At 38.6% G+C, this 25,927-nt stretch overlaps 4 protein-coding genes across 13 annotated transcripts; 1 reads left to right on the top strand and 3 right to left on the bottom strand.

Moving 5' to 3' along the window:
- The first annotated feature begins 491 nt into the window (after window positions 1-491).
- LOC135642386 (exocyst complex component EXO70E2-like) lies at window positions 492-5,510 on the top strand. Of its 7 annotated transcripts, none has more exons than XR_010497959.1 (3): window positions 492-3,375; window positions 4,196-4,303; window positions 4,588-5,510. XR_010497959.1 is itself a non-coding variant. In XM_065158509.1 (2 exons), the coding sequence occupies exon 1, from the start codon at window positions 1,454-1,456 to the stop codon at window positions 3,368-3,370; it is 1,917 nt and encodes a 638-aa protein (XP_065014581.1). In that variant the 5' UTR covers window positions 492-1,453; the 3' UTR covers window positions 3,371-3,375; window positions 4,196-4,566. The 7 variants fall into 7 exon arrangements, 4 of the variants coding, with proteins under 4 accessions (XP_065014581.1, XP_065014584.1, XP_065014583.1 ...); XR_010497960.1 differs by having other exon boundaries at window positions 4,666-5,510; XR_010497961.1 differs by lacking the exon at window positions 4,588-5,510 and adding an exon at window positions 3,943-4,120 and having other exon boundaries at window positions 4,196-4,566.
- A 2,408-nt stretch (window positions 5,511-7,918) lies between these two features.
- Window positions 7,919-10,711, bottom strand: LOC135642388 (14-3-3-like protein GF14 iota). The gene is made up of 6 exons (XM_065158513.1): window positions 10,609-10,711; window positions 9,987-10,378; window positions 9,138-9,444; window positions 8,654-8,741; window positions 8,463-8,572; window positions 7,919-8,370 (listed from the first exon to the last, which is right to left on the bottom strand). The coding sequence occupies exons 2-6, from the start codon at window positions 10,321-10,323 to the stop codon at window positions 8,148-8,150; spliced, it is 1,065 nt and encodes a 354-aa protein (XP_065014585.1). The 5' UTR covers window positions 10,324-10,378; window positions 10,609-10,711; the 3' UTR covers window positions 7,919-8,147.
- A 69-nt stretch (window positions 10,712-10,780) lies between these two features.
- Window positions 10,781-17,619, bottom strand: LOC135643532 (probable mitochondrial-processing peptidase subunit beta, mitochondrial). The gene is made up of 9 exons (XM_065160592.1): window positions 16,919-17,619; window positions 14,646-14,810; window positions 14,362-14,499; window positions 14,110-14,261; window positions 13,907-14,015; window positions 12,041-12,139; window positions 11,774-11,839; window positions 11,527-11,634; window positions 10,781-11,153 (listed from the first exon to the last, which is right to left on the bottom strand). The coding sequence occupies exons 1-9, from the start codon at window positions 17,561-17,563 to the stop codon at window positions 11,067-11,069; spliced, it is 1,569 nt and encodes a 522-aa protein (XP_065016664.1). The 5' UTR covers window positions 17,564-17,619; the 3' UTR covers window positions 10,781-11,066.
- Window positions 17,620-19,587: 1,968 nt separating this feature from the next.
- Window positions 19,588-23,797, bottom strand: LOC135642271 (microtubule-destabilizing protein 60-like). Of its 4 annotated transcripts, none has more exons than XM_065158273.1 (7): window positions 22,892-23,797; window positions 22,763-22,802; window positions 22,536-22,610; window positions 21,612-21,728; window positions 20,707-20,814; window positions 20,523-20,627; window positions 19,588-20,098 (listed from the first exon to the last, which is right to left on the bottom strand). In XM_065158273.1, exons 1-6 carry the CDS (start codon window positions 23,599-23,601, stop codon window positions 20,544-20,546), a joined length of 1,134 nt encoding a protein of 377 aa, XP_065014345.1. In that variant the 5' UTR covers window positions 23,602-23,797; the 3' UTR covers window positions 19,588-20,098; window positions 20,523-20,543. The 4 variants fall into 4 exon arrangements, with proteins under 4 accessions (XP_065014345.1, XP_065014344.1, XP_065014346.1 ...); XM_065158272.1 differs by having other exon boundaries at window positions 22,536-22,613; XM_065158274.1 differs by having other exon boundaries at window positions 20,707-20,784; window positions 22,536-22,613; window positions 22,892-23,796.
- Between the last annotated feature and the right edge of the window lie 2,130 nt (window positions 23,798-25,927).

Consider the following 25,927-nt stretch of genomic DNA (forward strand, 5'->3'; position numbering starts at 1 on the left):
CTCGCCACCACCAAACCGGTCGTCATGGTCCAACCGCGTCAGGCTCCGCGGCTGCCCGATCGGACGGTTAGATTTCTCCAACACGTCGACGGCTGTGATGGGAGCCTGCTGTTTCATCCTTTGTCCTCTTCTTCCCCATCCTTCATGCTTTCCATCCCTAAAAGATTCGTCTTACCATGAACATGAAGTTCTGTGAAAAAGGAGGGCCCGCTGTTCCAGCCAGTAAAAGGATTGGTAAAGTTGGGTAGATATTGAACTGGTTGGCAAAACTATGATCTTGTTCTTTTGTTTGTTATTTTTCTCTCCGTCGTCATAGTGATTGCGAGAGCCACAGACAATCTAACGCGAAGGGAAGAGAAAGGCGAGAAGAGAGGAGAGAGGCCATCTTTTAGAGCAGTGGGAAGCTTCGTATCACCTTCCTCATCTCTCCTAAGTTCTCTCTAGGTTCTCCGCCATATTCCTCCGACAGAAAGCTATTTTTTTTTGGGGGGGGAGGGGGGGGGGGGGGGGGGGTCTTTTTCATCTGATCACTCTCTCTCGGTTCGTGAAAAGGAGGGATTTTTAGTTCCACAGCTGTTTGCTCCACCTTTTCTTTTAATCTGATCACGATTTTCGAACGAAGAGTATAATCTTCCCGTCTCGTTGTTTGATTGACTTCCAGTCTTGCTGTTGCTACTTGTCCGAGTTGATCTTCGCTTTAGGAGGAGGAGGGAGGGTTTCGTTGCCCTAGAATACAGAAGATTCGATTTTTGAGTTGGAAATCATCTGTTCGATTCCGGTCTCTTGTTTGCTACTTTATGTTTCTGTTGATAATCTCGCAACTCCATGTCTTCTTCCTTGTTTGCTTCTGATTATAAGTGACAGGATCGCATAATGATCGAACCTAAAAGAGAAGAACGGAGATGGGGAGTTTACGATCTATTCTGGCTTAAAATCTCATGAAACCCTCTTCCGGTTGTTGCTACAGTTACCACTTAGCTACAATTTCCATACAGTCTGCTACGGTTAGGGTTAGATGCTGTATTTGCTTATGTCCTGTCAGATTTCTTCTCCCTTTTCATTTGTTCGTGAGTTCATATGAGGTTGAAGATATCTAATCTTAAGTGCAATCCGATGAAGGTGTCAGTCAGCTTAACTGGTAAAGAATCGCAAGGTCCTCTTGCTACAATCTCAATATTTCTCTTGTTATGCTCTAATATGAATTCTTGAAAATTTTCTTCAAGGTTCCTTTTTCATTGTGTCATTATTTCTTGTTGATCTGTGCAAATAGTGCCTCAATTTTGCATCAGTGGTACAAAGGATAAGACTCAGAAAAAAGTTTAGGATTTTGATTATGACAGCACGTTAAGGTGCTAAATGACATAGAAGAAGGATCTCAGAGGGGTTTTACTTTGCTGTTATCCTCTTTTCATGTTACTGTGGTGAAGTAGTGGGATCATAGCAACATCATTCTATGGAAGGTCAGGTCTCTGTAGGAACAGCTCAGGTGGAAGGAAGATGTGTTGTGGCGCAGAAAGAGACTCAAAATCTTACTGATGAAATGGTAGAAATGATTGCTGATATTGGCATCCGATACTCGGACTTGACAATTGCAGAAGAGGTGGGAACTGGTGACATTGAAGAGCAGCTGAAGGAACTGGAGAAGAAGATTCTGTTACGTGATTCTGATACGTTACCGATACAGGATCAAGTTCTGCCACAAGTATCCGAGTACTTAAAGGATGTGAATGAAGTCTGGGAACTTGGTGGAGTCTTAAGATTACTATGTTTGAGCAATGAAGATGAGAAACATAATGAACTCCTGAATTTTGCCGATATCACTCTTCAGATGGCCATGGAAAGACTTGAGGATGAGTTTGTCCAACTTCTCACTCGATGCTGCAAACCTTTGGAACCTGACAGCATGTCTCTTCATTCTGCAGAAGAAGACAGCATGGACAACTTCTCAAACAGTTCTTTTGATGAGGAATCGGTTGAGGCCATGTCTCACAGTGATACCGCCAGAGAGTCAGAGAATGTTGTCATTGATTTGATCAATCATGGTTTAATTTCTGATATCACAGCCATTGCCAATTTCATGTGTCTATGCAATTACGAGAAGGAGTGTTGTCAGGCATATGTAATAGTCAGAAAAGATGCAGTCGAGGAGTGCCTGTCGGTTCTCCAATTCGATAGATTCAATATTGAAGAAGTTCTCAAAATGGGGTGGAATGTCTTGCATCGCACGATAGAGAAGTGGAAGCAAGCAATGCAGGTGTTTGTTCGGGTCTGTCTTGCTAGGGAAAGACATCTTTGTGATCTTGTCTTTGGAGAACTTCCAGGATCAATCAGAGAACCTTGTTTCGTCGATATCTCAAATAGTTCAATTCTTCAACTTCTCAGTATTGCTATGGCCATAGCCCTTGCACCTCGAAAGCCAGAAAGGCTATTTCAGACACTCAATACATACGAGGTTTTAAGTGATCTTCTTGTGGACATGGAGCATTTCCTCCCGGAAGACTATGGATCTGGCATACTAACTGAATGTCATGAAGTTTTACTGAGATTGAAAGAATCTGTGAGTGGGACTCTAGAGGAGTTCAAATATAATATTCAGTCAAGCATATCATATACTGCATTTCCTGGAGGCGGAGTCCATCATCTTACAAAGTATGTCATGAATTATATCAAAGCCCTTTCTGCTTATGGGGAGACACTTGGTTCTGTTCTTGAGGGCCAACAGGGCACAGACCAATCTTCAGTGATGGAAGATGGTGACAGAGAAACTTCTTCGAATCAATCCCCACTGGTTTGGCATCTGAAGTCAGTGACCAAAATTTTGGAAGCAAACCTTGCTCATAAGTCCCAGCTATACAGTGATGTCTCTCTGCAAAGCATTTTTATGATGAACAATGTCTGTTACATGGTTGACAAAGTTAAACAGTCTGACCTTAGAAACTTCTTTGGTGATGAATGGATTCGGGCGCACATTGTGATGTTCCAAAAGCATGCACGGGACTATGAGAGGGCCTCATGGACTTCTGTCCTCTCGTTCCTGAAGGAAGAGGGGATTCGCAGGACAAGTTCTAGAAATCCTTCCTCGACAGTCCTTAAGGACAGATTCAGAGGTTTCAACCATGCATTCGAAGAGGTTTACAACGCACAGACAGCATGGTCAGTTCCGAATGCTGGACTCCGGGATGATCTGAGGATCTCTGTATCCACCAAGTTGATACAAGCATATCGGATTTTTGAAAGTAGGCATGCTGGCTATCTGGATGGTGAGAGACATCGAGAAAAGTACATCAAGTACTCCCCAGATGAATTGGAGGAATACTTGCTGGATCTTTTTGCAGGGTCCCCAAGGTCATTGCAGAGCCAACGAAGGTGATATAGGTACATTCTTGAAGTCTCTGCTGCCACTCGTTTTCTGTACAACGTGTGAGATATGTGACCAAGTAGTTGTAGATAAAGTGTCTTATGGTGTTGGATGCCCGATATTGATGCTAGTAATATTTGTCCTTATATCCTAAGGATTCCTGGTTATCCAGACTGTCTTCACCTTCGAGGTGAAAATATGTTGGTTTGTGACTTGACAAGTGCAATCACTTTCTAAATAGGTCGGTTGCCGAGTTACAGATGATTGACATAGACTAGACTCGTTATGCAACAATATTTCTATTTTGCTTGAGCAGCATTTGGCATCATTCATGTAGAAGAGACAATGGTATCAATAGGTGCATCATGTTTTTACCATGTTTATTGCTCTTCGTGTGGTAGAGACAACGGTATCATTCATGTGGAAGAGACTGATGATAATTATGGACAAAAATTTCAGACTCTTTGCTCTGTTTTAAGGTTAATTTGTACCGAACAATTTCAATACCCATGTATCTTTCTCTCTGATCCTAGTGAGGAAAGTTCAAGTCTGAGTCAATAATATTGATCACTTTATATCGGCAGCCTATGACCCATTCATCAGCTCCGCTCCCTTCTTGGTTTATGGCCCCCTTGCGACCACCGCATGAAGAGATTTCATCGTAGCTTCCTCAACAACAATATATCCATGTTTTCCTGCTTCTGGACAGCAACTGTAGTTCTAGCTCCTCTCACAGAGCTAACCAACATTTCAACACCCCCCGTTAAGTATATTTGCTTTATCCTAATGAGAAGCTTAAGTTTAGTCAAATTTGAGTATATCTGTATCTGTCGGCAGGCATGGACGGACAATCGGTTCCCATCCATCTTTGTGCATTTTATCTTGGCTTGTGACACAGCAAGCACCAAGCAAAGAGAACATGCATGCATCACCCACCACACCAAGGTAATGCCAACAAGAACTTGCATGTGAAGTTGTTCCAGTTAATTGCTCTCTTCGATCGTCATTGAATGAAAAAAAAAAAACTATGATGGACAGTGATTCTAATCAGGTGATGAAATCAAATTTGCCAACTTTGTCATCTGCATGTAGGCATGCTGAGTGGTGAAACTAGGCACCACCAGCATGCTTCTTCTCTTGGTACTTTTTCATGTACATCATACTTGGATGTTTAGAAGAAGCTGCTCTCCATTTGCTGTTGATGTTTATTTAGCTGTATCTATCTTTAGAACACTCCAGAAGGAATTTTATAGGGATGCATGACACGATCGAAATGAAGAATAAAACAGGGTTGGTCCATTTGACAGTAAGAACAGCTCAACAGAGAAGAGAGCCCATGTGGCCCGGAATAGAAGAAGAAGAAGAAGAAGAAGAAGAAGAAGAGAGACAACCATTCCGGGGTTCCCCCAAGCACACTAAACTCTTACGAGGAGATATGCCTCTGCATCAACATCAGCAGAATCACATATCCATTTTTGCACAAGCATCGCCACCACTGTAGCGTCGAAGCCAATTCCCGAGCAAATGAGAGTGAGGAGGAGCCAACCTATCCCCGGCCTGAGGAGGAAACCACCGTGGTTAACGTCACTGGTCAAGCTACCGGACGGCCCCAATCCTCCCAGTAACCCATTGGTCGGAGTGAAGGTGGTGGGTGGGGTGCTTGTTGCCGGTGTCGAACTTGTGCCAGAAGCACTGGAGGAAGAACAGCGAGCAGAGAGAAGAAGACATCGTAAAAGAGATGCTGGATTACGTTCCACAGAAAAGAAAATGGTGAGAGATGAACCTGGAAGATGCAGGGTAAGCGCAGCCACTGCTACCTGCGGTCAAACAGATGAAGATTATTGCTGCACTCGTTAGGGAATCAAGAAGATTGCTGGTGACTTACTTGGATCCGTAGTGGTAAGGGTGGCGGTGCCTGAGAAATCACAAGCCCCCTGTGCCTGCCCCTTCCTCTGGTAGTAGCTGTTAGCAGCATAAGAGCAGTGGGCTCTCACGGTGTTGGGATTGTAACAAGCTCCTCCGTTCTGGAGAATGGGGGTGCAATCAGCCCCAGCTCCACATGCATAGTCCAGTGTTCTGCTGACCCAATAACTCGAGAAATTTCCTGCCCATAAAAAAACCTGATGCAGTATATAATGATGTTCCATATGAACTACTCCTCTCTCTTATTAGCATTCATTCAGAAAACTAAGACGAATCACAAGTAAAAATCCTATCAACCCTTATGGTTATTACAAAACTTGAAATTATTTTCATAGATAATACTAGATTTCTCATCATGAGACTAACAATAATGCTTACAACAAGTCGGGATATCTGCCTGCGAAGTTAGTTATCACTCTAATTCATCATGAGCCTAACATTGCTAATACCTTATCTCCAAGTCCAAGTTCTTACACTAGGACGAGTGTTCGTTGCTTACTCGATCGCCATTTTTATAATTTATAAGTGTTGGGATGTTAGATTATAAGATCATATCTAATTAAATTTTAATTATGATTATTGATCGATCAATAGAAAGAAAACCTAATAGAATTCATCTTTATACGAAGGACTTTTCTAATTACCTCTATGTTCTCATCTATAAAAGAATAAGACCTTTTAGAGATAAAATAATAAAATATTATGAATCTTTTCTAATCTTTTCTTTGTCCATAATCCATGATACAAGCGAGTTTGTGAAGGAGAAAAATAAGACAAATCTAGTTCTTATTATAGATCGATATCGTTGATGTCTTCGCATCTGACAGCGATATATTTGTAGATCAGATAAAGACTTTCTGAATGATATCAAAAGCTATGTATTGTATATTTAATTTGTTATTTGATATCAATTTTTGGTATTAAATGATCTCATCTTGTATATCGAAAGGTAGGAATTGTATATTTATATTGAATGATCTCAGTTTTTTGATATTACAGTTTTTATATTTACATGCAAATCTCAAACTCGGTATGAAATATGAAATGATAATAACAAACGGAGATGGTTGAAGCTTAATGGCTCACATTTCTTTTTCCATTGCCATCACATACAAACGGAGGTATCTCATCGTTGTTCACGTGTCGTTCCAACAAATGTGCTTGACGAGGTTTTACCATTTCCTTCGCCAGCTATCGCTCTATTTTCTGGGAGGTGGCATACAGTTGGAAAGATATATACATATATATGACGGATCGGAGACGACTCAAAATAAAATAAAATAAAACATCAAGCGGCATAGAAAAATTTCTCGTATATCCGAATTAGATCTATTTGCGTGCCTGACCGGCGTTCCATAATTCGACCACTTCGTTTGCATGTGGATTACCGGAATCAATCTGCTAACAGGTTGAATTTAACTTTTGATTGATTAGTAGGCAGAGACTTTAAACAAAGAATCCCTTTTTTCAATTAGTAACAATGAACTATGTTGGGACGATAACATCGTCGGGGCCCGCATGTGACTATTGTGGATGAAGAGAGTGACGACGAAAGGTAAGAGTCATTTTGCATTGATGCTAACACAGTTAACAAGAAACCCTTTCGCTGCTTTGCAACTGCATTGGTGTCGATGTAGGTACAAAGATGCTTTGCATCTGTATCGACGTTGACACAGTTGTCGAGTGATGAAAAGATCGCTCTACATCTGCATCATAACTGCATTGACATATCACTTAACAATTATGTCGGCATTTACGTAAATACAAAACAATCCTCACATCTCGTTGTCGCTCTTACTCCTGATCCACAATAGTCACCCACGACCCCAAACGGTGTGTAACTTAACAATTGTGTCGTCGATCATCACCACTAATTAGAATATTAAAATTATATTTTTATTTATTATTTTTATATTTTTATCAGTAAAATCGATGAATAAATAAAATTAGATTTTTTTTTACTTTCATAATTATAGAAATATTAATATGATTTTTTTAATTTAAAAAACAAAAATACTAAAAAAATATCTGAGTGTATAATTAACAGTGGATTTATTTTCCAGCACAGGGAAGACCATTTTTTTTTTCTTTTTCTTTTTTTCTTTTTTTTATAATAAAAAAAATTCATTTGTCACCATCAATCGATGCATTCAGAATTGTAAGGATCGATTGGAAAATGGGTGTGGGCTCATCCTCCCTTTCCTTAAATGATCTTAGCAGTTGCTCAATCCAGTAGGTTCCCATTCGTAAGATGTTCTGTTGCAGGGAGGAGGAGGAGGAGGTAAACCAGATATAAAAATTCTATGGCCTCGTCAAAGATAAAAATTGTTTTTAGGGATGTGTAGGATGTCCCATGATCGAGTTAACCCCAAGTGATGACATCCCATACATACATCACCGACCGGGTGTTGTCATGTTTACGAATCTCCACAACAGGACGTGATAAGATTCGTACCGAGAATACGAATGATCCACTGCAGAGTTTTGGTGATTCATGAATAATACTTCAACAAAAAAAAAAAGAACCTCGGCAGAACAAAGCGAGAGCAGCAGCACAACCTCTTTTGGAGATTACGTACGTACGGATCGCTGCCAATGCTTTTGCAGCTGAACTGATGAAAGGGGAGTGATGGATGATGCAGCAAAAGACAAAAAGGGAAGAAGATAGCCAAACAAACAGAGGCCCGATTATTACATCAAACTTTATGCCTCCGTTCATGCATAAAAATAAATGTAGCATCAAAGAAATAAATCACCGTCAGTGCTGAGAAGAGGATGGATGGATGGATGGTAGGTTAACAATAATTGATTCTTCTGTGTCTCTAAATGGATAGATAATGCCATGGAAATGGATAGCCACAAAACATTAGGATTGAGCATCTTGTACCTCAGGCTTAGCAGCAGCTGCTACGCCCGCTTCATTCTTGACTGCACCATCACCTCCGTCCTCAGGTAACTCAGAGGTCCAAAGAGTAAGGTTGTCCCTCAGCAATTGCATGATCAAGGTGCTATCCTTGTATGACTCCTCGCTCAGGGTGTCTAATTCTGCAATCGCTTCATCGAAAGCTTGTTTTGCCAATTGACATGCCCTGAGATGAGATCCCACACACACAAAAGGTTCCGAGCGCTTTAATTTTTCGCACATCAAACAAAACAGAGAAATCGGAAGGAACGACTGTACCTCTCGGGAGAATTCAGGATTTCGTAGTAGAAAACTGAAAAGTTGAGAGCAAGACCGAGTCGAATTGGATGGGTTGGGGGCAGCTCAGTGTTGGCTTTTTCAGAGGCATCCTACAAAAATAATAAAAGAAGATAATAATAATAAAGAACAACACGATCAGAACCAAGAGAACAAACAAACACTGGACGTGCCTGATAGCCCTTCAAAGACTGGTCGGCTGCTTCTTTCCTTTCTTCTTCGGTCTTGAACTCTGCAATGTAGCGGTAATAATCACCCTTCCTGTAAACAGAGTTGTTGTGCATGTTAAATAACAGGAAAGAGGACTCCGGAGACGATCACCAAATCAGCTATTCCATATCGTGATGAAATCGAGACAAGATTCGAATAGGCTACGACTCGGTCCAAGAACCGATAATACATAAATACCACCACTAGGAAAACCAGAGAAAGTGAATGATAGATATACCAGACACACAACCAGAAAGCTAGAGATCATGTTTAGTTTTGATCTAGCACAAGGAAAATATTTATGTTTGTAACATATCGATACCATTGGCTTAACGATAAAGATGAACGAGTGAGCAATCAAAAACACAAAAGATCAAAAAGATACGAGACGGATGTAATAAACAACATAAAATAGAAGAAACATAAGCGAGCAGAAAAATCTCTTACATTTTGGCATAAAATACTTTAGATTCGACGCTGCTGGAGAACGGGATGAGATGCTGATCGATGATGGCCAAGATGTCATCACACATCTGGGTGAGTTCTTCCTCTATCTTCTGCCGATAGTCCTTGATCAGCTTAACATTCTGCTCGTTTCCCTTTGACTCTTCCTTCTGCTCGATGGACGACATGATGCGCCAGGACGCCCGGCGAGCCCCGATCACATTTTTGTAGCCCACCGAGAGGAGGTTTCTTTCTTCGGCTGTCAGCTCCACATCAAGCTTCGCAACTTTCTTCATGCTTTCAGCCATTTCTGGGTGGAGATCGTGACAAGCACCGGATCAGTATTGTTACAATTCTCATCACCATCATTTTTTAATGCTTCAGGCATCAAAGAAAACCAAAGAAATCGTTTTCCCAGAAATAAATCCAAAATGAATTGCCTAAAATGGATATAGGGACGTGGACCTAAAGCAATCGATCCACCTGGTTAGGTATGATCGCCAGAAGAATCGCAAACCGCATGAGTCTTGCATGCAACAACCAAAAAATTAAAAAGGCAAATGAGGGCTCGATGATCCAAATAATAATAATAACGTATTATTATAATCCATCAACGACTTGCTAGATTTTAAAGAACAAAATTAAAGACGGAAGATGAAGATTAGATTAATCCCAAGGGACGAAATTTAACTGAAACCCTCAAAGTCTGTGGAGAAACGATCGTCTTTATCATCGGAAAACACACTTGTCAAGCTCTCATCTTTGGGATCGAAAAGAACATGCTTTACAGGTAAAATCGAGGTAACAAAAATAAATGAAGGGGGGGGGGAGGGGGAAAGAAAGGTCTCTCACCTTCGTAGCGCTCGGCTTGCTCAGCGAGCTTGGCCATATAGACATGGCTCTCCCTCACCTTCTCCGTCGACATGGATTTTCTAGGGTGGAAGAGGAAAAGAAGAGAACGGGAAACTTCGAACCAGAGAAGGAGAACCAAAGGATCCGAGGAGGGAGGAGGGAGGAGGGAGGAGGGAAGAGGGAAGAGGGAGAGGGAGGAGAGGCGGGTATTTATAGGTGCGGGTCGAGCGGGCGACGCGATAAAAGAGGCGGAGAAATGCTCCGGGGCTGCGGCTCGCCTGTATCGGCGGAGACAGGGAACGGAGCCAGACCACCAATCACAGCATACTAATGACATGGACCCCTCTATTTATCCTTCCCCCTGTCTCACGTGACGCACACCATCCAATAGGCTGTAAGAGTCATGTTAGTAGCATTTTAAGTGGCCATTTAAATACTACATCACGATATATATATATATATATATATATATATATATATATATATATATATATATATATATATATATATATATATATATATATATATATATATATATATATATATATATATATATATAATAGTGTGATCTCGAAAACAGCTCAAGTTTATTACGAGATGTTAAGATGTAGTATTTACTCACCATTTATCTGGGGAGTATAATTAGCTCACCATTTAATCAGCAGAATTTTTTTGCTTGATCTCATCCTCAAGGCAGCAACGGCAATGATCCACGCGTGATCCTGTCACGTGTCAGAGGCCTGATAAATAAGACCGGTGAATTATAATGACAAACAGGTTTATTCACCAAAGACTGCAGGAGGATCAACGAATCCATTCTCCAATAAGATAGTAGTAACACGAAACATGATCCAAACTTGGAACAGGTTTTACAGGCAAAAAGAAAACGAATTCATGTATCTGGCATTCATTATTTCACTTGATCTTGGAATGTTACATCACAAGTACTGTGAACGGAAAGCAAAATCCTTCCAGACATCTGAAACTTTCATGGTGATTATGATAAACAGCAAAACAGGAAGGGCCAGTGAAGATCCCATTCTGAAGATCTAAAGAATAATTAAGAACTAGTGCCCACCATCAATAGCGGAGCAAATATGTGTGGCGCCGGAACCAGTTGTAATCTGGAAGGCTCTGGATTGGTCCCATGGCTGCAATTGCAACATCCTGCAAGGCCAAAGTCGCACCAGAGTTACATGATGATAATACAAAGGGTACCACAGACTGGAAAAGAATATAGACCTGTGGTGTTACACATTCTCACTATATCAGATTAGTGAAAATATACAAGGGAGACTTTTTCAAGAAAAACTTCAAGGCTCACCAACTAGTAACACAAATCTTAAAAATTGGACATGATTCTAACACAAATCTTGCAGACAAAACTCCAATCACAGATGCTACCTAACACTGAAATGCAGGCTTGATTCTAGCATCATTTATGATACCACTCAAGTCCCCTACATCTATCTCGGTATCACTGACTTTTTTTTTATCAATCATAAAGCATCGCTTTGTAAATAAGAAAAGTAAGCTATACCTGATCAAATATAAAACGATTGGCAACACGCTTAACAGTGCTAGCATCGACTGCATCTATCCTTGCAAAGAGTTCAGCAACTGGGACTCTTCGTCTATATGTAAGCATCTGCAAGCATAAAAAAGTATTAATAAAGATATGAAAGAGAGCAGGGTACATGATGTAAGACTTATTGTGACCAAGTAAGCATTTTTTTATGAGAGAGTAACAGAAAAAAGCATGTTAACAAAATAAAACAACTCATTACCTGACGGCCAATATCCTCGGCAACAGGGCTGGTTCCATCGATGTGAAGTTGAAGAGAAGATTTGAGCTGTAAATAACCATCGATTGATTGTGGCTTATACTTATAGACCAGCTAAGAAATTCAATAGAACATTCTACCAGTATGTAATTTTTGCTTATTCATCATAGTTTGGACATATTCTTGAACATAAGATTCTCTGGTTATACTCCCGAGTCTCCATAGTACCACCATAATGGAACAAATAAAGCACATGTGTCAATTAATTACCTGATTACGTGCACGAGTAACATCAGCCTCCGAAACTCTGTAAGACAGCTTGCTTATCTCAGACATAATTGCATAAGCCAAATCATCCAAACAATCCGGCTGCTCATGAAAGGTGGAGAAATTTTAGCCAACAAATTTTAACTTGCACAAACAAAATCATGATTCCTATATTTAAAGCCACTGTAAAACAGAATCCATATTCCAATGCTTTGATGTAATCACCATCTGGCCATTAATACCATTATAACTGAGCCCATGTATACCACTAACAAACAGCATATTCTCATAAATAAGGCAAAGGTAAGATTCATGCAGTTGAAAGATCATGTGGTATCTATATGATGAACAGTATGAAATACTATGCATTTAAAAGAAATTCATTCTGAAAGACTGCTGCACAACTAAGGATGACACAAAGTTTAAGACTGGAAATTCAGGTAAAACTTGCATCAAGCTATCAAATAGAATTTGCATGACACATTTCAGTATGGGTAAAGCCTAATTGATTCATTTTCTACATAATGTCAACACATGCTTTAAACAGTTTCCTCATAGTAGTGATTCCGTACAAGCAGTATGAAAACTACCTTCTCAATGACTCATCATTGCAAAGCCAACTTGTTCAGAGACAAAGAACAATTCCTTTGTCATCCGCAAACAAACTACTTTAGTATCACAATTCCCATTGTACGGCCATATTTCATCAGTGCATATCATATACCATCGTATAGTGAAAAAAAGATTAAGTACACCTCAAAGTTCGGTAAGAACTAAGAAGCAGGTTTAACAGGAGGCTCTGGTAAGATTACTATAAATAAATAACAATTTTTTTGAACAAAAACTTGCCAGCTACAAGGATCCATCCTTACATGCAATTTAGCACTGACAGTGGAGCAGGTGTCATGCAAGAGCAAACATGTGCATTGTGTAATTGATTGTGTCAAGTCTTAACCGATTTCATTCCTCACAAGGACACCTCAAGTTCCAATTACTCTTCCAACCAAAAATAAATCATGGCCATCCTACGTGGTGAAGAAGCAACCTTGTAGTTGGCCTCTATATCAGAACTAAACAATTGCAAGTCAAAATGTACAGGACTTTAATATTGTTGCCAGTATCTTTTGATGATTAAGGCAAATAAAACTACAGAATAGATACAGACTCACTTTTTTCCAGAGATATGATAAGGTGAAAGGATACTGTTCGTTCTTTAATTCACAGATTCACTTTGCTAAGAGCTGATTCAACAAATTGTGGTTTTAAGATTTGACAAATTAGGATCAAGATCGAATTATGTAGACCACTTCAGAAACTTGTTATCTTACAATTTGTTCTCCCAACAGAAATTCATAAAACTATTACTTGTTCCCAGTAATACTAGACAGCACAGGTGTATATATTGCTCAATATACTAGTCCAACCAGTTACCCAAACTGATACTGGTTCAAAATTTAAATCCTTGGAGTAAATATCTTCAAACTTAAATGATAAGCTAGAATCTTAATCATCATTTGAATTATAAATGGTCAAAGTATTTATAAGCTTATCCAAATAAAAAGAACTCAAAATTAGACCATAAGCTCCCTCTAACTGCTCCAATTAGATAACAGTAAAAATCAACAAACTGAAAGCAACTCTACTGAAATTGCAAGTTTCTGGACATAATCCTGTGCTTAATTTTCACAATTCACAAATCACCAAAAGCAATGAAACCTGAGGCGAAACTTTTACACATCAGGCTGCATACATCTTTGAAAATGAAAATATGCTAGAAATATCGCTTTTAATGAACCAATCACCATTTATCAATATCCACTATCAACTTCAGCATTTCCTATCTGGATAAAAACATAAAAGATCACTAACCTTGGCAACTGCATAAACACCAAACAGACCAGTGTCTTTATAGTTTGTATTGAAAGCCATCATGCTTTCAGCAATCTCATTAATGGCTATTCTTTGGGACAGCTCTGAACTGCTTAAAATCGGGCATGCGATCAATACAGGTCAAAACTTGGATTTAAATATTAATATCATCTGAGCCTATGAAGAAGACTATAACAACCCACCCCATGTGCTTTCCACCACCAGCGTTCTTGTTCCAAGAACCTAGCATAGACTGCATGACCATTAATGCGATAGAATCTGGGTCTGTCCAAGATGCTCCACTAAATGCAACCGCAAATTGCGCAAGTGGAATATCATCATCTATTATCCTAACCTGGACATGGCAGACTTTAGAGGCAAGAAAGAATATTGTGATAAAAAAACAACATATCTAAGAGAGAATAATGGCCAAACATTTAAAATTGAGTTCCCACCTCAGAACCCGTGAAAATAGCCGGTTCCTTCGCGACCAATTCGGATGCTGTAGTAGGATCATTTGAAAGCTTTGTGAACACCTTTTTAACGTGCTCAACTATGTCCTCATGTTTAACAGCACCAGCAGCTGAGATGACCTAAACCATCATAAACAAAAACTAAAAGTTACACCAGCTAAAACTAGGGAAATTTGTAAAAGAAAATAAAAAAAGCAGGTGGCTGGGTCAGTCTAATACAATGATCACACAGAAAATCAAGAATGGTAATCCGAATAAAAACGCACCATTCTAGGGGCTGTGTAATGAGTGGATATGTAGTTCTTAAGGTGCTCTTTAGTAATAGTCTTGATGTTCTGAGCAGGTCCTAGAATGGTTCTGCCAAGTGGAGTATACTGGAATGCAGTTGCATGCAAATGATCAAAAATAACTTCTTCAGTTTGTCCCTCAACCTACATGACAGAGAAAGATGATATTAACATACAGTACCAACTAAAAGTTCATATAAAAGTAATCATCAACAAGTTTACTGAGGTTTTCCTAAAACAAATGTTTAATGTGATGTCAAAAACACAAATCTGGGAGATCAGTATATCCAATGAACTCCATAAAATTAAAATATGCTTCACTTTAAAAGTTTATATAAAGAAAAGGGTATGCAAGTGATGACATGTTAAGATAAAATAACCTTAGGTTATCCTGGCTAGCATGTTTACCTGACAAAAGGGAAGAAAAAAAAACAGGAACACAGCTTCCGGATCATTTTTCAAACTGCTAATATTAAACCAGCTACAGTAACATAACACAAGAAGCAGCAGCAACAACAAAGTCATAACACCCAACTACTTGGGATCAACTACGTAAATCTTTTGCTGCCATAACACAAGCAAACCAAAGTTTATGCATAGAGTAAGAAAATATTATACTGCTAAAAATTGTGGGCAGGACACATTTGGGTTACAAGCAATATAAATTACATAAGTTCCATCAAAGTTATATGCAAATAATTTATCACAAAGAACACATGAAGATGAACTCAATCAAATATTCCTCAGCTAAACCAACCAACATGATTCAAAACAGAAATTGAAACAGACAGAAACAACTAGTAAAAGAAATTCCAGGACTATAAATCATCATACTCAACTCATATTCAATTCAAAAACTACAGACAGTATCCACAATTACAGGGACCAAATCTCAAAATTTTAAGCAAGAACATTTCACTTGTTCGCTTTTGAACAGACTTCCTTTTTCTTGGGATTGGAGCAGACAGTTAAAATGATCAAATAATAGGCATAAATAGGCAGAATTATAACATCAATATAATCGTGTATTTTGTACACCATGTTACCCATTATAAAAAAATATAAGCCGATAGAATCAACATCCTTCAACATTGACTTTAAAAACAGAAGACACATTTGACTACTAACAGATGTATGTTATAACAACACCAATAAATTAATGAAATAAGAAACATCAACAAGCAAATGTTTGAGTGAACCATTACAATAGATGATATGAAGATTAATAAAGAACAATAGGCACTTCTCCAATTGCTTATCCATAAACTACTTTGTCATTAATATCCATGTCAATAATAGCCATCAGACCCCTCTCCACGATTATATATCCATTTGCTGATATAGATACAAACAAACAAATATATGTACGCCAGAAAAAAAGATACTGAATCAACAGAATCTTTTCCCAGCACCTCCCATGTCTACATTGTAGTGTACATTAAAACTCATAATTTATTTTGATGCACTAATTGATAGGTCATGTAAGACAAAACTTAAGATCGAGTATATCCAGTGTGATTTTCTTGCTAGCTTCCTGTCATAACCTACTAAATTATTTTCACCAGAAAGCTAAGTGGTATCTAGACAGTAGATGTCTGACAGAAACATAAGAAGATGCTAAATCACCAAGCACAGAGACTTTTTAGGAACCCACTGTATCGTGTATTACCAACAACATACTATCAATGGACTTTCACTTATATTTCCTCAGTTGTATGATGATGCATGTAAAACCTCTAACACACACTGCTTATAAGTACCTAGCATCTTGATGCAGCAACATATTCAAAGTGTTTTATCTTAGCCAATTACTCATGTAAACTAATTATCCTGCCTACAGTATCCAAATCTGTTTGCTAACAACTAATGGATCAGCGAATATATAAAATATAGATCAAATGTCTAATAAATTAATATAAAATAACAACGCAATGAAAGCAGAAAGTATAATAAGAGACAGCCAGAACTGATGTCATCAATTTCAAGGTTAGTATAACTCATCAATTCAGTCTCTTGACCTTCTTTTGTTTTTTCTTTAAGCCATAAGATCTCTGATACAAATTAGTAACTGGCTGATATACAATCAAACTATAAACAAGAAGCAATCATAGTTGGATTCAAAGAGTAACTGTGAACTTTGTTCGAGGAAAAAAGTGTAATTAACAATGTTCATCGACTTTGAAGTGGATATTTTAGAAAAAGTTGGTCTTTTACAACCGAGGAGGTACAAGATACTAAATTATGAATTATACCTCTTCCATCTCCCTGAGGATGACATCCCGCTCCCTCTCAATGCGCTTCTCATCGAAGCATGAATTCTGAAGTATGTCCGCAAGGATCTCGAGCGCCTTGGGCACATCCTTATCCAACACCTTGGCATAGTAGGTGGTCTGCTCCCTCGAGGTGTAAGCATTCAGATGCCCCCCCATGTTCTCGATCTCCTCCTCCAGCTGCCGCACCGTCCGTGACTGCGTGCCCTTGAAGATCATGTGCTCCAAGAAGTGCGCGGTCCCGTTGGTCTCGTCGGTCTCGAATCGGCTGCCGGCGTCGATCCACACGCCGACGGTGGCGGTGCGGGAGGAAAGGGTGGACTCGGTGGCGATGCGGAGACCGTTAGGGAGGGTGGTGACGCGGGTCTGCGGCGCGGCGAGGACGGACGTGTGGTCGGCGAGGGCGGGGTGGGGGGAGGCGTAGCGAAGGAAGCGGGGGTCGGGGTCGTCGAGGCGCTTGATCTTGGACCGGACGGCCTCGGCGAGGCGGTCGTAATGCATGACGGGGGGCCTGGCCGGGGCTGGGGCGGCCAGGTCTGGGAAGGCTAGGGCAGCGGCGGTGGAGGCGGATCGGCTGGAGAGGAGGAGGGGGCGGCGAGAGAGGGTGAGGAGCTTACGGATCGCCATGGCTAGGGTTAGGGGAAGGGAGAATGGGAGGAGAGAGAGAGAGAGAGAGAGAGAGAGAGAGCTTAATAGATTTCTCAGTGGCAGGTTCCTCATAGCCCACTGACTTCACCGGCCCAAAATTCTAAAAGTTGGGGAGCACGGTTCACTTGATGGATCTGACCCGAGACCATCGTGTGCCTATCAACCGCAGATCCTGGAATCGAAGGCCGGCCCAAAATTCTAGGCCCAAATTCTCAGTAGATGGATCTGATCTGATTCATCGTTTGCCTGTAAATAGCCAGTCCTCACCGTTGTTTGATTTTGATTCCGGATCAATCGTTTTTTTTTTTTTCTATTTTTTTCTCAAAAACAAGAATCAGAGTGATTTTTTAATTAAATTATTTATTTATTTATTATTTTATTATTTGAATCATCGATTTTTTATTATTTTTAATTAAAAATAATTTTAAGTAAGAAACAAAATTTATAAATTTATTTTTAAATTTAGATAAATATGTATAACTGTAATGAGTGTAATGACATGAAAAAAATTGATATAAAAAATAAAGGATGAATTCAAACTCCAAGAGAAATTCAAGTAGAGATTTTTTTTTTTCAAAATACTCGTTCTACCCATTTTGGCTACCACCCTGCTCTCTCCTGGTTGTGCCTTCGCCTCCATCAATCACTTCCCTCCATCATGCTGGTTATTCCTTTCGTTATCATAAACAAATCTATGCAAGGGATATTCGATACAGTATTTGTATATGTTTATATTTTTTAATTTTGTTCATGTTTTATACAAAATATAAAGAGCTTATAGTAGACTTAATAGCCTCATTTTAATTAGTTTTTATAATCATTTTAATCATGTAAGTGTAAATTATGTTAAAATTATTAACTCGATGAATTCAATACTTATGCAAAGGATTATACGTGGACAATATTCTATCCATGGCTATACTAAGGCAATCAAATTGAATGTCATGAAGCATAAAAATTTTCTCTTCCGTATAGGAATGATACATCTATAGGAGACTAAAGTGTATAATAGGTTTAGCATGTTACTAAGCCTTGAGGGATATAATGGAGGTTGTAATGCCGGAGAGTTGTAATCTAGTAAGTGTGTTCATAGTGAGGAATAATGCACAGTTTATTTAAGAAGACAGAAAATAGTCCAAGAGGATAGTAGTATTGAAACTTCCAAAGAGAAAGATAAGAATAGAAAAATTGCTCCAATGGGACAGATATCCAAGAAGGATAAGTTTCAATTTTCTAGAGGGAGAATTATATGTAATAAACTGCACATGTTGATTAGGTACCTCAAGACAACAGTTCTATAAAGCTCAATGGATTTAACGAGTGATGAGAAGTCATTGTATGACCTCACACGAGGTAATACGTTGATAGACATTATAAGACATACTTAAAGCCAATATGAGAATCAGACTTAACGGAGGACTGACCCGTGGAATAGTAAGTACGAGGTCCACTATCAACTCAATACAAATCGATTAGTAAAACAATTTACGTGAAACTTAGTGAAGTACTCAAGCCACATGAAGGGAGTCAATCTATAAAACGAAATTTAGAGTAGATATATTAAGCTTTCCTTGGATAAAGATTAAGGTATGAACTATTATAGAGACAAGAATAAGATTACATGATTCTCGTAACTATCTAAATTTATTTTAATTTTAACCTCAGTAGATTATAACATTTCTTTTGTTTCCTCATCCAACGTGAGATAAAGCAATTTATAAGAATTAGATGAGTATAATTTCGAGGATGATATCCTCCATATACGGGTAATTTAGTTATTTGAAAGATGGAGGTGTTATTATTTTTCATTGGGCGGCACAAACTTTTTGTATGTCATTCAGAAATCCTCGTGGCATTATTATAGGCATCAAGTCAGGGGGGAACATATGCTCTATAAAATGTAGGAAAGCTTGGCTTCACTGTCTTGGCTTTTGACCTTCTGGTTTTGTGCATTACAGCTGAGCTCAATGTCTACAATCCTTCTTATTCTCTCCATAATAAAAGTTGTGATACAAATGACATTGTTCCTTACAATGATGCATAAAAATCTGGACAATTGTGCTCAGTCGCAAGAGGTTTTCATGTGGTTCTGCTTACAAGCTCATAAGTTTATGCCAAGTGAGGCGAGAAACAATGAATGCATTTTAACCCTCTTCTAGGAACAAGGCTTGTCATTTGCCGTACAGTTGTTACAGTTATTTCTAATCGCAAGCAGTCAAATGTGCCAACATAAAGTTTTCACATTTGCTCAGACAAATATGTAAATGGATTATTCTTTGCATCGCAAACTGAAAAAACAAAGATCAAGGCAAGAAAAATAGAAGCTTCAAACGTTGCTTAGTCAGGCAAACAAAAGGGTCAGCTCCAAATGCTGAGAACTTTAGCTGAGAATGCATCTTGCAATTTGAATGAACTTGAGCCTTCACGAGTGCTAGAAGAATTTAGTTTACCAACGACAGTTGGGTATTTAAAAGAATTGGTCTGTCAGATGCATCCACGCTTCGATTCATTTACCTGGCATTAGAACATGAACAAATGAGTGAGAACATACCATCATCGATAAATCTCAAGTGTTTGCTGATCATCAAATAGAATTTGTCTACATGCTAAACAAATGAATTATATTAGCATCTCTTGTGGCTATCATCATATCCAGCCAGAAATTATTTTCTGACAAGCAAAGACTCAAAATAATCAATATCCACACGTTATTAGTCCTCCTTGATTGACTTAAGACACTGAGCTTACTGGTTCAAAGACGCTAATTGTTCCTTCACAATGCATATGATTAAATCTCAACTCTTTCGGAACTACCGTGCAAGGTTTTGTTGATCTCTATTACAAAAATGAAACATATAATGAAGGAGCTAAATAGGTTCCGTAAGAGTAGTAAGGTTTCAGAATACAGTGAAGAGCAAGAAACAAGTTAGATGCTTACTTTCTCGGGTTGAAGGGTTGATCAAAGTACAGCATGGGCTGGTCTCACAGTACTATATCTCTTTTGGATTCTGATTCTTCCTATTTCCTTGTCTTGATCTTTAAACTTTCAAACAGAACTCATATTAGATGAGTGAGAAAAGGGAAACTGTAATGACACATGACAATGAAGAAAGGAAACGTACTTTATGTTCGGAAGCTATTCTGAGGTCTTCTGAATTTAGATCGTATACCTTATCCTGCCTCTCTCTCTCTAACATTGCCTGCTTGATAAAATCCACATGCTCAGCAGCCTTTCACATTAATCACAATGTAATAATGAGGAAAATACAATTTTAAACGAAAGTGGCATTTGTTTGAACAAAAATTTTGTAGAAGCCTACGTGAAGATCAAACTCAACATGTTCACAATGAAGAACGAGATTAATTGGTTCAGTTAGCTCCTTTATGCCAGGCTTTGGCGGGTACCATTGCATCAAAGATCAATGTCACTATCGGTAGTTGATCTTGAGTTGAACTATCAGTGATGGAATATGTAAATACAATCAGATTGGCCAATTTTCAATATAAAACAGACCATATGTATCAATCCAGTAGCGTTTAAATCAAAATTTCCTATAAAATTTTGATCCATTTTAGTTCTTACAAAATCTAGGTTGAAACTAAATTGCACTCATATTTAAAATTCATTAGATTGTGTGTCTATGTGTGTGTATATATATATATACACGCATATATACTTTCAGTTATTGCAAGCTACATTTGGTTTGGTTGTGTGTGATCATTTCTTTTATGTTCTGAGATGTTTCAAGGTTGTTATTGTGATGATTTACTAGCATAATTTCTTGTCACAATTAACGCTAACCAGACATCTTATGATGGTTTTGTTCAATCGTCACTGATCTAAATATGTATTGCATGAATATAATTCTTCAGTCTGCCGAATAATCAAATTGAAGATAGGTAAAAAAATTAGTCATGTTGTTATAGGACCTCTATTAGTGCCACTGAATATTCTACTAAATACTGCCTTCTGTTCTATGATATGCATGCAACTGATTAGAATTAAGAATGTGATTAAATGTGAAACCTCAGGTTCTTCCATATTCCATGTGAGCCTTTGCGTGAAGGGTTTTCTTTTCTCCTCCTCCAAAAGCACCCCTCTTATTTTCTTGGTAAAGTTCTCCTCTTTGCATCTTCCTCTTTGCTGTCAAAGAAAATTTTCAATCTGTTCAGATTCATTGAACAGTAATAAGCTTATAACCAAATCTATTTTGAAACTTCATATTATCTGAGGCTGATTAGAAATTATGTACAGAATTTTAGTTTTCAGGCATTACTAACCCTGATCTCGAGGAAGAGAAAAGGAACAAGGACAGATACGAAAGAAATTGCACACTTGTCTAGTAAATCCTTCCAACAGAAATAGCATGCTAAATGAACACAGATTTTGCATAATGCCTATCCAAGAAATGTGTAAAATTCTTGTAGACATTTTTTATGACAAGGTGGATTTGAAGCAGCCGATATTGAGACTGAATATCCGACGAATTTCCAGATTACTTTTTGCTCCTTGCCAAGAAGAAGGAAGCCTCTTTGCACCATTGATTTACCACTACTTGAGGTTCAAATTCAAATGAATTACCTTGTTTCTCAAGGCTTTGTCATCAGTCATCTAAGCAGAGTCAACAACCCATGCAGATCCATAAAATTGAGGCCATGACATGTGCGAATGCGGCAAGCGCCCACACTAGTCTTCCTGCCTTTCATCTTTCTTAGACTAAAAGAATTCCAGGAAAAGAAAGGTCTCCTATGCATTTCATTCTTTCTTAAACTAAAAAGAGTACAAATAACTTTTAATCGGAAAAGAAGAATTGATTCTCTCAATACTGTGTTTGGATGAAATGTCAGATTCTAGGACCTCATTTCCATAAACTAATTTCAAACCCACTATATTCTCTATCATTTTCTATGTACAAAAAGAGAAGATATCAGTATCTAAACGTCGGAATACCTCAGTCCTCAGCTTGAGTGGTTGGTGTGTCACTTTAGGCTTCTTATTCAGGCTACTTCCCGGAGAACCAGTTCTCTTCTAGAATGCATAAATAGTTAATGCCAAAGAAACGTAAACCTTACTTATCGAGTAAAAAACATGCTATAAAGAAGCAACACAAATTTGATATGCCAAACAGGATCTACACAATAGGAGATATACAAGATTATGCATGGAAGAATTCATACATTGCATCTGTTAGCTCGGCCATCTGATTCACTATTCCATCTGTTGGCAACATTAAGAAGGCAACAAAATTAAATCGATGGTTACCGACAATAATCAGAAAGAAAAGATGTCTTGATAGTATCACTGACCTATCACCGTTGCTGTTCACCGAAGACTGCATGGTGGAATCTCCGTCGTCGTCCTCACCATGGAAAGAGGATGAGTAAGAGGCAACTGGGGAACAGGAGACCCCAGTGACATCCACCTTCGTCGGAAGCTGCAAAGCTGGCAGGGCCCAAGTCATCACCTTCCGCTTGCTCTGGCCTCCGCCGTCGCCCTTGGTCTCCTTGGAGATTGAAAAGAGCCTCTCGAATGTCTTCACCAGATACATCACGCGCCCGGCCCCCGGCTCTGGTAAGCTACTCATGGCTTCTTCCAGCATCATTCTCCTCATCATCCTCATCTTCGAACTCCCCTCCAATTCTCCAGTCCCTGGTTCTTCCGCCAGCGAACACCAGATTTCTTCGCGATTCTTCTTCATTTTCTCTGTTCCATCTGCCTGAATTCTCGCAAAGGGCTTCTCCTGCGGTGTGCCGAGGCCATCGCTGGCGACTTGTCGACGTTTCGTGGACTTGAAATCCCTGTTTCCTTTCACCGAATCCTTCTCACCAGCAGCCGTTCGCTTAGCATTTGCTAGGGAAGGAGACGACGACATCTTCGGCACCGATTTCTTCGTTTTTGCGGACAGGATCGTCGGAGACCTGATTGATCTCGGCGGAGTGGAAGCGGCAACATTTGGATCGATGTTCTCCGAGAGATAACATCTCGGGGCACGGTACTTCTTGACAGGGGTCGTCATGCTGCCGTTCCGGTCCCCGGAATCGATCACAGAGCTAGTCGGAAGCGGAAGAAGTGAATCTAAACACGAAGCTCGACGATCTGGAGATGGGTTTAAGTAGGCTGAGAGGAGCGGGAGATAGAAAAAGGTGGGAGTTTTGAGGTTGGATTGGGGCGGAGGGATTATAACGTTGTGGGTGCGGAGGCGGCGACCTCTCAACGGCTAGTTGGTGATGATTTAAGGTAAGTATTTAACATACGATTTAGCCGTTGGATTAAGCATCGTATTAAAGGTTTTTGCACATTTTAATTACTCAAGTTTTTAAGATATAAATAAATAAATAAATATATGTATGTATGATTTCACCTTTTGTATTTTAAATAAAAAAAACTATTGATCAAATGCTGAATTGCTTTTTTCATTTTTAATCCGTGCCACTAATTATAAGGATTCATAGGATCATCAGTAATAGTGCAAACTTTAGACAAGCTTTAATATCTCAATTGAGTAAAAAAAAATTCAATCATCATGTCCTGCTTTCACTCTCAATATTTTATACTTTGTACTTTTGTTCCAACCATTTATACTTTTTCTTTCGGAGAGTTAGAGAATGTTACAATACTCTTTGGTTTTCAACAAAGAATAACTCATATAAACAAGTGAAAGAGTTGTCACTTGGAAGAACTCTTAGGAACTCTTACCTTCACTCACCAACCTAAGGTCTCAACCACCCAAAATATGAAATATATAAAGGAAAATATCTGAGCTTTAAGCAATACTAATACGACTACGAAATTGTCAAAACGATATCATGATGGTCCGAATCTAGGGTGTTAGATAGTACCATTGTTTGGAATAGGTTGCTAAGCCCAATAAAACAATATATAATTCCTTGATACAATAATCTTTCACTATTCTCTAACTCGACATTTGGCTCTTTGATGGTCCGAATCTATAATACAAATATTTCTTACATTATTCACAAGTTTATCTATCGATTTTATTATCTAAGTGGCATATCAATAGATATCTATTGCTCATTTCATGCCGTGGACATGATGAACAGGTGTTTATTAATAAAAACTCAAGATGTATGCACCGAAGAAAGAATCATCAGAAATAGAATATCTCTGAGCAGTGCAATTTTGCTACAATATTTTTTGAAGTGCTGAAGTTGTGATTGGATCCAAAATCTACTTAAAAAGATATAATAATTTAAATATAGTCAAAAGGATTATCGATTAATGAACCACGATACTCTAACTCGTTTTAAAAAAGTATTATAACCGATTTAATTTGACACTGAACCAATTTGGTTGGTTCAATTAGCTGAGATGGTGTGAATTCCTCGCTGTCAACAAGATAATTTTGTTATTTTGGAGAAAATTAGGTGTTTTACCTTAAAAAATTATTATTATTGGGCTTTTAGCACAACGATGAACCCTTTTTTATATTATTAATTTGATGAAAATACGCCTCCGATTAATTGCTCTTGATCGTTATCATTATCACTTCTCCTGACCATCATCGCTTTTACCATGAGAAACGTCTCTATTCTATTTTCTCTTTCTTTATAGGGAAGGACAAAGGAGAGAGAGGACACAAAAGATAAGGAAAAGATAGAAGAAAAAAAATGAGGAGGACGAGGCAACAAATGATAGGGAAGGGCAAGAAACGAGGGAAGAGGAGCATGAGAAGAAGAGGAATGGCAAAGGTGAGAAGGTTCAACGGATGGCATCGCTCGTGAGGAGAGTGAGGATAATGGTGGCAAAAGCAGATAAAAGTTAGGACTAATGAAAAGGGAGGTGATAATGGTTGAGCGGGGGTTGGTAGAGGATGGAGAGTCATTTTTATCAAATTAACAAAAAAGACATGCTAAAACAATTACGGGGATGTCATTTGGTAAAAGCACAATGGTTAGGTAAAATATCTTAATTTTAAAAAAATAAAAACTTTTTGAAGAAAAACTTATATATTGTTATCTTAGAAAATTTAGAAAAAAAAAGACTTATTTAGGAAAGACTCAAAATTGCAGGTTTTTTTTTTAATCATCCATATCTAGAATGTAAAAAAATATATTAAATAAGTAAATAATAAATTTTATTAATTATAAAAATGGAGGGAGGAGGAAAAAGACGATAGATGACGGGGAAGGGCAAGCGACAAGAGAGGAGGAGGAGAAGAGAAATGAGTGAGGGAAGAAGGTTCGACGGGTGACATCGCCCCTGATTGGATCAGCGGTGACAGTGATAAAGGCAACGAAGGTTAAGACTAGGAATAGGTGAAGCGATAGTGGTCGAGGGCGATTGGTAAAGGATGGAGGAATATTTTCATCAAATTAATGATC

The sequence above is a fragment of the Musa acuminata genome, chromosome BXJ3-7, assembly GCF_036884655.1.
Source record: "Musa acuminata AAA Group cultivar baxijiao chromosome BXJ3-7, Cavendish_Baxijiao_AAA, whole genome shotgun sequence".
Lineage (NCBI taxonomy): Eukaryota > Viridiplantae > Streptophyta > Magnoliopsida > Zingiberales > Musaceae > Musa > Musa acuminata.